This window comes from Vicia villosa, linkage group LG3, assembly GCF_029867415.1.
Source record: "Vicia villosa cultivar HV-30 ecotype Madison, WI linkage group LG3, Vvil1.0, whole genome shotgun sequence".
NCBI classification, from domain to species: Eukaryota; Viridiplantae; Streptophyta; class Magnoliopsida; order Fabales; family Fabaceae; genus Vicia; species Vicia villosa.
The window spans coordinates 164,877,284-164,888,166 of record NC_081182.1 but is presented as its reverse complement, the minus strand read 5'-3'; the positions used below and the strand labels follow the sequence as shown (position 1 = coordinate 164,888,166).

The following is a 10,883-nucleotide window of genomic DNA, read 5'->3' as shown; positions in this document are numbered from 1 at the left end:
TTAGGTTTTAAGAGTACCATTCAATACCAAAACCAAATTTACTTCTCACTCCTGAAAAGCCCAAATGTCTCGCATTTCAATTGAAAAACCCTAATTTCCAATTTTCTCATCACTTTCGTTTTCTCTCTTTTTCTTTCCTCCCCGATTCTCTATCTAATGTCTATCTACCAAGCTCCTGGTTTCCGATTCCACCCTACCGATGAAGAGATCGTTTGTTTCTACCTCAAGCGGAAGCTCACCGGACACTTACCTTTCCGTTTCGACCATCTTGCTGTGGTTGACATCTACAAGTTCGAGCCATGGGATCTTCCCAGTTTGTCGAAGCTGAAGAACAAGGATTTGGAATGGTACTTCTTCACTGTGCTGGACAAGAAGTACGGTAATAGTTCAAGGACAAATCGTGCTACTGACAGAGGGTACTGGAAGACTACTGGAAAGGATCGCCTTATCAAGAACGGGCAGGACCCTGTTGGAATGAAGAAGACCCTTGTTTATCACTTAGGGCGGGCCCCACATGGTGATCGAACCAATTGGGTCATGCATGAGTATAGGATGATTGCTGAAGAATTGGCCAAAGCTGGAGTGCAGGTATTACAAATTTATAATAGTGATAGATAGTGAATATTCTAAGTTGCATGAATACAGATACGCTACAGGGTATGGTTTAAGGATATTTAATTTTTAGATAAGGTGGTTTGGGCAGAGAAAACCTGTAGGTAGATTCTGTGATAAGTAGAGAGGAGTCGAACACCTAAAGATAGAGGAAAACCTAGAAAACGATAAGAGAAGTTATTAAAAAAGATAAGAGAAGTTATTAAAAAAGATCTCAGAGGTTTACAATTTGGATAGAAGCAGGGTCTTTGATAGAACATTATGGGGTATTGAAAATTCTAAGTTGCATGAATACAGATACATTATAGGGTATGTGTTAAGGATACTTAATTTTTTAGATAACATGGTGGAAAATAGACTTATGTGGATTGGTCTTGTATAGAGAAAACACGTATATTCCGTGATAAGAAGAGTATTTCAGATGGAGAGGAGTTGAACTTGAGATAAAGGAAAACATCGAAAAACTATAAGAGAAATTATTAAAAAAAAGCTAAATGGATTAATAATTTCATTAGAAGTATGGTCTTAGATAGAACATTATGACAGAAGTTGATCCATGTAGCCGATGTCACTTAGTGGGATACCACTTTAGTGGGATACAACTTTGTTGTTGTTGTAAGGTAAAGCTAAGTTTTACTATATCACAAATAAATATAAAAAATTAAGATTTAAAGATGACATTCACATTATAGGAGTGAGATTCATGGTATTTATATATTAAAAAAAATTGTAAAGAATATACCTTATAATAGGAAAAGTATGAACATCATCAAAAATATAAAACCTAATTTTATAATTGTTTATAGTAGAAGACACATATATACTTATTTATTAGACTCTAGGTGTGTTTAAAAAGTACCCAAATGAGGTACCAAATTTTTTATTTTGGAAATTAATTTCGGTAAGTATTTGGTACTTATGTCTTACGCACGAGTACGTTACAAGTAACCACCGGGTACGAGTACAACACTAACTTTGGAGTATCCATGATTTAGAATGAGTTTTTTTTCTTTCTAATTGTTATTTATGTGTTGAATTAATTGAATTGAGTTTTGATTTGATTCTTACTTGAGATGATATTTGTCTTTGGTTTGGTGGAGAAGGATGCTTATGTGCTGTGTAGGATCTTCGAGAAGAGTGGTCCGGGGCCTAAGAATGGGGAGAAGTATGGGGCTCCCTTTGTTGAGGCCGAATGGGAGAATATTATTGATGGGCGACAGGTGGATTCCTTGCCTCCTGTTGATAATGAGCTTTTGAAACTACAAGTGTTTGATGAACAGGTGTATCCCTTGACAGCTGTTGATAGCGAGCGTTCAAAAGATAAAGTGCCCGCTCCTACTGATGATGATTATTTTGAAACCAATGACCTTGACCAGGAGCTTGATACTAGTATTACATTTGGAAGTGCTGACTTGCCATCGAACTTCTGTTATGGGGAGTGTAGTAGCCATTCCCAACCATTTGTTAATGATCATAAACAAGTCGAAGCTGCTCTTGGTATTTATGATAGTCAGATTGGCCTGCCTAATAATATGGCTGATCTATATGGTGTGGATATTAATTCAGTGCAAGATGGATACAATGGTGAGACAAACAATAATGAGACTCCTCTGAATTTCAATTTTGAATCTGAGGATCCAGATCTATATTTTGATGCCTCCGGTTATCTTATGAGTTTGAATGAAGAATACGTGGATGCCAATGATGTTAAGAATCTTGACGGGGTTATTCCCTCCGAGGTAGATCCTTCTGTTGCTGCAATCTTAGATGAGTACCTTACATGCCCCGATGAAGATATTTCCAAATATATATGCTTTGATTCTCCTTTGAATGTAGAGAGTGAAAGCCCCATTGCCAATCATGGACTTTCTTTCATTGAGCAGCAGAATATGGAAGGCGAAACCAATGGTAGTATTTTGGCAAACAAACATGTTTTTGATGAACAGTCTAGTAATGAAAACGTTTTGCCAAAGGAGGATTTGAAGGTGTCCAATTGGATCTCTGGAGATGCAAATGCTTTTGTAAAGCAAGCCAATAATTTGTTGGCTCGCATTCCTGCTCCACCTGCATTTGCTTCAGAGTTTCCTACTAAGGAGTTTGCTATTGGGTCTTCCAATTCAGCCCATATTACAGCAGGTATGAGTATGATCAGCATTACAGACATTACTTTTGGAGACAATGCGATGGATTGGATGGTGGGCAAGAATGGAGGTTTTCACACCATTATGTCTTCTGGGTTTCCCCAAACTGATGTTAACTCTGCAACTCTGGTGCCTACTTCTGGCTTGGTCTGTAGCAAAACTGCATTTATGTTATCACATGGTTGGGTTTTCTTGATGGGTTTCTCAGTTGTGATTCTATCTTTGAGTTTCAAGATTGGAAGCTTCATGTATACTGTTAAATGACAAATGCAAGGTTGACTATGATACAATAATCCAGTCAGTTAAGTATCTTTCTGTCGATGGCACTTATTGAATGATTAGGATTCCATGACTTTGTAGATTTCTTTCGGTAATTTGGTCATACCGATTTTAACATTATTCATCCGTTGTAACTTATGTGCCTGCATATTTTTTATTTTTTTTGGCTTCAGAGTGCAAACAGAATTATACTTTGATACATTTAGTTATACTTAGTAGTCACTATATACCTTTGATAGTGTTTTAATAATTCTAAAATGAAATTAGTGTTTTAAGAATTCTAAAATGAAATTAGTTAGTAGCTCCATTTCATAACCTCACATTTGAGGAAGGAAAAATTGAAGCAGATTGGAACAGCTGCAGTCCTCCCAAATATTTTTTTATAGGTGAAATTACAGAACTACCCTTAGTTATGATTAAAAATTACAAAAAACATAAACAATCTTCTCTCTTGAGATCTCCTTCGACCTCTGTTTTCTCCTGATCAGTTTTGTCTGCCGTGCACTTTTTTTTCTGGTGCAGCGCATCCAGGCATCTCTCTTCTATGTTAGGTAACTTTAGGTTGTTTTGTTTTTCTAATTTTTATTCCTATTGTTATGTTCTGTTTTATGATTTTCTTAGTTGAATGTTAGTTTGTTAGGTCAAACGTTGATTTGTTGGGTTGAAATTTTCTTGTTGAATGTTTATTTGTTAGGTCGAATGTTGATTTGTTAGGTTGAAATTTTCTTGTTGAATGTTTATTTGTTTTTACGACTCTTGAAATATTTAGATTGATTTGATATTTTTTAATATTATTTCATTCTTGTTGGCTGTTACATGTTGAATCTTGATTTTAGATTGAATGTTAGGTTAAAAATTTAGGTTAAATGCAGAAGAGAGAGAGTGCATGTGCAGTATTCTTATAGTTGATTGGTTGAAGGCATCTTGATTCTTGAGTTATACTGATCAATTGCGAATTTAATAGCCTGATTAGAGACAGATTGTCAGAATGTAGAATTATGTGAGAACAGGGACTATCTAAACTTGTTTCCTGGTAAACACTTTGATCTTGACTGTTGTGAAAGTCAAAATCCATCTACCATGTATAGTGTTTTGAAATTCCTTTGTTGGATTTTTCATTCCAGAGGAAGTTGAGGGGAATGGAAATTTTTGACTCCTCTAGATGCAACATCCTTTGATAAGCTTATGGGATGAAATAAACCATTATACTGTAGAATTGTATATGGTTGGTGAGACATTAGTGCAGTCAAATTGCGCTTGTCATGTAAGAGTTTTCTTCACTGCAATTCCCTTAAAAGAGAGCTGCACTGTGATGTGAAAAAAGGCTTGAATGTTCCCATGCCATTTCATCAAAGATTACAAATTGAATTCCACTACACTCTTTCCTCAAGTAACCTTTTATACCAGAAGCACTTCCAATTTGTCCGAAATTTTAGATTTATTATGATTAGTAACATGTTCTTCCCTTTTGAATTTTTATTTTACTTTATCTAATTAGTATGAGAAACCCATTTGAATTGCTTATTATGAGATGTAGATCCAGCTTATTTAAGCCTGGTCTTCTAATAACCGTTAATTATCAAGAAAAACAGAGGATGTGTTTGTTTCAAAGTTGGGAAAAATATTTTCGGGAATATTGCTACGGAAATACAATATTTTCAAGTTTGATTTAAGTTTTAAAAAATGATTCAAATATATTTTTATTCCCAAAAAATGTATTTATGCAGTGTTCTTCTATTTTTATTCGAAGGTTTTAATTGTAGGAATTCAATATTCCCATGGGTCTTGTAGTGTATACTTTTTATAAGAATTTGAACGAGATTGAAATCGTCCATTTTAAACTTTCCAATACCTCTTGAGCATATATATGTTGTTGTCTCCTTCTCAACTCTTGCTTTACATTTCCTAAACATTTCAATTGATTCATTCATATTTTTCTTTAAGAAAGTATACCCATATTTATCTACTAAAGTCATCGGTAAAAGTTATGAAGTACCTTTTATTATTATTGGAAGTTGGATTCATTGGACTACACATGTTTAAGTACACCATTTTAAGTACTTGACTAGCTCTCCATTTGCTCATCTCTATGTTGCACCATTTGGACCACACATTATTCACATGCATGATTGCGAAAAGCCTTATTCTCATTTCTTTTTATTGCAAAGGTCTAAGTTCATTGAAGTTTAAATATCCAAACCTATAGTGTCACATCCACGAGGATCAGAAACAGATACTTTGAGACAAGTCTGATTGTTAAATGTTTCGGTTTTTAGTTGAAACATTTGATTTCCAAACATCTTAACAACAACAATTAGTCCCTCTTTTTGGATCATGAATTTGACAAGACTATTCCCTTTCCTCTTCCTCTGTTTCTCTTCTAGTGCCACGACCATTCCCCTTCCTCTTCCTCTTCCTCTGTTTCTTTCATAGAAATTTTTTAGAGCTTTTTCTTCCTCAATGTGATTTGACATGCGTTGCTCATGCACCAATAGTGAACTTTGCAACTCAACTTCTAATATAGTGCCAATGTCATTGGATTCTTCTATTGAACATACAATTAATCAAACTTAGAGGTCATAGAGCGTATAATCTTTATAATTCTAACATTTTCCATCTTCTCTCCATGAGTTCTCATTCGGTTTGCAATTTCCAATGTTCTTGCAAAATACATGACAAATTCTCCAGCTTTCATGTACAGAATTTCAAACTCTTTATGAAGAACTAGTAGTTGAGCCCGCTTGACTCTACTAGTGGCTTGATACTTCTTTTTTAATGACAATTATTTGCAACTCGATCAATTATTTGCAAAATTTAGTAATGTTGCTTCTCGCCTTTAAGTGTGCCACAGTCAAGGCTGTTTTATCTCTTACTTCCGGAATTCCTTCAATCAGTCCTCAATATTATTTTGATCTCAACAAATTGTCCTTCAACATATTCCAATGAACATAATGACCATCAGGATTTGAAATTTACTGGTTGAACAAATCTTTTACTGTTCCATTCAATATCATTGCGGATGTTCTTTGAAGATCGTCGTTTCAATCTAGGCTCCTTTCAAAACTCTGATGTCAAATGTTAATTATCAAGACAAACAAAGTATACTCTGATGTCAAATGTTAATTATCAAGACAAACAAAGTATTTTGAACGAAGAATTTATTTTTTATTTATTCAATGAAAAGGAAATGACTTCTCTAAAGTCTTACACGAGTGTTGCCACACAAAAAACGTGAACAATTACCCTAACTATCATTTAGTATTTTTATATAAATTTTTTTTAGACCATTTGTCCTTGTTTGGTTATTATGGTCATTCATATACGAGCAATGCTATCACTACACCAAAATATTAACATCGTATGCTTACACTGTATTAATTTGGTTTCATTTCTTGTGTGGCACAAATTCCAAACATGCATAAAATAATAATTAAAAGGCAAAAAGTATATTGGACCGTATTTTCATACGGTGTATATGTCAAATTAAGTGTAGGCATATCATTTCTCTTCATATACCTGTCTTGTGGATGACCATTAAAGCACCATTATGGGTGGTACTAGTATAGATTTGAGAAGCCACATATTTCAAAAAAATATTAATATTTAAATATATTTATAATGTTTTTAGTATACCACCGTTGCTTTATGCAGTCACGGTGCTATGATAGGTTTTGAATTTTTATTTTAACTAATAACAAAGTGATAGGGAGGATAATAACAAAATGATACGGAGGATATTGTAAAATTAATACAACTTTATTTTAAAGATTTAAATAAGTGTTATTTATATTTGAAAAATATAGTTTAGTTGTTTAAATAATTACAAATTATGAAAAATATAATATATTAAGCGAATCTTATTTATACTATTAAATTGAGTGTCATAAATGAGAATATTCTTAAATCAATTAACGGTCCTGTTCCGTTTATTTGAACGTAATCTTTTGGTCATTAATTATCATGTCTTTTTGTGACTAAGTTTGAGGCCGCGTTGAACTTGCACATATATTATAAGGTGCATTTTAAAATGTTGATGAGAGAACGTTTAAATAAATATTTTATTTAAGGTTTAGTAATTTAATTTATTTAAAATTAGACAATACCAATACACAATCTCCTAAACACAAACACATATCTATTCATCTTCTATCAACAAACTCAAGAAATTATCTAAATATATATTTAAAAATCTATAAATTGACTCTTTAAATCTGCCGAATATTATAATTTATATATTTTACTATTGTAAAATTTAGTAATATGATCTCACTCAAAAGTAAATAATAGTTTAATAAAAACAATATACATCAATAGAATTAATGATAAAAACTCAAGTAGGTGTGTATTTTTTAAATTCCATATGAAACTTTCATCTTAAGGAAGCTATCTATGTCTTAATACTTTATAAGCAAGATCGTTTATTTTCAACCACACGTCTAAGACTATTGTTTGAGACCAATGTACTCAAAGTCAAAGATATAATTAATTCATTTACCACTAACAATTTTTTTGGGGTCAAGGACTACCGCAAACAACTTTAAACTGAATAATATAATTAAACATATTTTCAGAAAATTTCCAGCTATGTCTTATTATTATTCTATAGGATCATGTTTAGGAGTGTATGAGATATTGGGTAAGCATTTCAAATAAAGAAAATATCATAAATTTATTGTATTTGAACATACACAACATTCTTTAAAAAACTAATTATTTATGTTTTTAATGCATTGAATACATATATTTTGGGTTAAAACATATCTTTTATTTTATTAAATAAAATTCAATTTACCTTTTTAATTTCTTGACGAATGTTCCGAAGACACTTGTTAGCATTACCCTATTCTATATTATATCAATTTTGAGTTACTGCCTTGCCAACTAAAAAATAAAATAGATGATGTTTGCATTAGAGTTACTATTAAGTGGAGAAATTTGAATCGTCTAATTGAAAAGTGCAAATAAATTGAGTTGAATCTAAAATATAAGAGAAAAAAAATATATTCTTCTTGTTGCAAAATATAAGAGAAAAAAAAATTATATTTTCTATTTTCAAGATAAAATTAAATGCAAATTGTATTAAATTTACATTCTCTATTTTCTATAACCAACAATCAATCCAATTTATTTTTACATCTTTCTAAGTACTTAATTTTATTAAATCCAAAAATTAAATGATTATTTTATACTTTTCTTAATAATTTTTTTTTTGTTTTTTCTTTTATATTTCGGGGCAGAGAAATTATATAATTGTTTTGGTTAGACTTAAAAAATTATTTTAGACTCTTTAGAAATTAAATCCGATCAAATTCAAATAATATTTAACTTTTATTTTTAAGTTTAATTGTAGTTTTGATCCCTTATTTTTATTTAATTTAAAAAAGAGGTCACTTTTATTTTAAATCTAAACAATTTTTGTCATTCTGTTTTAAAATTTAAACTTTTTAATAAGTATGAAAATTTAACTTTTGCTTATAAATTGTTACATGTGTTTTACTCTTTTGCATAAATAAATAAATAAATAAAGGAATACTTGTGTATTTTTTTTATATAGATGGCAATTATACTATTTTAGCTTTTATAAGGATCAAAATATTTTTAAAAAATATTTTTCTTAGATTAATATAAGGATTATAAGTTTTTCTTCATATTTTGTTCAAATAAATAACAGGAATTTTGTTCAAATAAATAACAGGAAACTTCTCTAGTTATCCCCCAAAGACCAAAAAAGCAGTGGAATCTCACAAAATTTTCAAAGGCTACGACAAAGTGGAAACCAACCTTGAAGATCAACAAACACAGCAATATCACCACCACGAAACTTCTTTATTGATTTTGGTGCAAGTCGTAGATCGTGCCCAAGAGTTGATTATTTTGTTAGCGCAACAAATCTACCGTCGTGGCCAATTATTCCATTTCGTCCTGTTAGCCTGTGTTGATGCTGTCGTTCCGATTTTGGAGGCGTAAGCTAGGTCTACTCGCAATTTTGATGTGAAAGTAGAAAAGTTTTACCTTTTTCTATATACGGTGCCAACTGTTCTTGATGAACAATATTGATAACCACCTGGATACTGGTCGGGAGAGGTTGCAGAGAAGTTTGTAAGTGTTTCTTGTATAAGGATTGCCTGCTTCTCTTTAGAAGAGGATGGTTCTATTTATAATACTCATTAATTAGGAAATTGTCGGTTAAATATGTTGGTAACGACCTTTTAAGGGCGTTGTCTAGTTTACCCATGTCTTGGCGGGTTGGCATGCGGCCTAAGTGTGGGCGACTTGATCAGACGACCCCACGTTGAGATCTTTGATATAAGTGGGACCGAAGCGATTTCACCTTGACGCAGCTAGCCACCTCGTCCCAGGATAGACTATTTTTCTTGATTATACAGTTGTGCATATTTTTTTCATATAGACGAGACGACAATTCTACTCCCTCCGGTCTCAAATATAAACAAATTTTTTTTACCATGGTCTTAAATATAAGCAAAAAAAAAAAACTTTATTACATTCAATGTCACTTTTCCAAATATACCCCTATAATTTTTTACATTTTAAATGTTTGCAACAATTTCCAAAGCAAAATATAGGGATAAAATTAGAAAGACGTTAAAAATTAAATGCATTGAAATATTCTCCTTAAAGGGTGAGTTTTTTTGCAAATTTGCTTATATTCGAGACCGGGGGGAGTATTATTTTAGTTTTTCTAAGGATCAAAATATTTCTAAAAACTATTTTTCTTAAATTGATGAAATAATATAGTTATATAATTAAATATATTAATTTTTTTCTTCATATTTTGTTGAAATAAATAACATGAAACTCCTCCAATAACCCCAAAGACCAAAAAAAGCAAGCAATGGATTCTCTCAAAATTTTCAAAGGCTACGACAAAGTTGAAACCAACCTCGAAGATCAACAAACACAGCAACAGCATCGCCACGAAATCTCCAAACCCCTCATCGCCACAATTTCCATCATCATCATCACCATCTTCTTCCTAACCCTCACTTTATCCTTCACCCTCTTCTTCCACCACACCGACTCACAAACCCCCCTCAAATCAGCCAACTCAATCAGATCCATTTGCAACGTAACTCGCTTCCCCGACTCATGCTTCACCGCTCTATCTCCCTCCTCAGAAAACCTCACCAACCCAAACTCCATCCTCAAACTCTCCATCCTCGCCTCCGTCGCCGAACTCTCCAAACTCAATCTCGCTTCATCGCTAAAAGCCGATTCCGACAAACGCGCGCTCGATGATTGCAAGGAACTAATAAACAACGCGGTGAGTCGACTCAACGAGTCTGTTTCGACGGTTCCTGACGGTGCCGTTACGTTGACGGAGGGGAAAATTAAAGATATTCAGACGTGGGTTAGTGCCGCGTTGACGGATCAACAAACGTGCGTTGATGGGATAGAAGAAGTTGGGGTTTCTTTGGATACCCTTGAAAAGGTAAAGAAAATGATGCAGAAATCAAATGAGTATACCAGCAATAGTTTGGCTATTGTGGCTAATATAAACAATTTGTTACCAATTCACTAAAAAAAATTCATATTCTTTCTTGTTTATTTATATTGTAAAAATAATAATTGTGAAATTTGTTTACTCTTGTGTTTGAATATGATTGTAACTATATGTATATTTGTATTTCTGGGGAATGGATTGATTTCATGCTTGTTTAACATCTTTTCATTGGTTATTGATTGGTTCTTGATGATCCTTGTGAATTGGGAGATCTTAATTAACATGTCAAAATTCACCAATGGGTTTTCTAACTCACTATTATTGTTGTTTTTATTGAAAAGTTTTTTTTATGTGGATAAATTCCTTTCTATTCCAATATTTATAATTCT

General features: G+C 32.4%; 2 protein-coding genes across 2 annotated transcripts; both read left to right on the top strand.

The window, feature by feature from the left end:
* LOC131662560 (NAC domain-containing protein 78-like) lies at nucleotides 1–3,254 on the top strand. Its single transcript, XM_058932375.1, has 2 exons — nucleotides 1–588; nucleotides 1,716–3,254. Exons 1-2 carry the CDS (start codon nucleotides 157–159, stop codon nucleotides 3,015–3,017), a joined length of 1,734 nt encoding a protein of 577 aa, XP_058788358.1. The 5' UTR covers nucleotides 1–156; the 3' UTR covers nucleotides 3,018–3,254.
* A 6,596-nt stretch (nucleotides 3,255–9,850) lies between these two features.
* On the top strand, nucleotides 9,851–10,712 carry LOC131656865 (putative pectinesterase/pectinesterase inhibitor 26). The gene has a single exon (XM_058926449.1). It carries the CDS (start codon nucleotides 9,886–9,888, stop codon nucleotides 10,570–10,572), a length of 687 nt encoding a protein of 228 aa, XP_058782432.1. The 5' UTR covers nucleotides 9,851–9,885; the 3' UTR covers nucleotides 10,573–10,712.
* The last annotated feature ends 171 nt before the right edge of the window (nucleotides 10,713–10,883 follow it).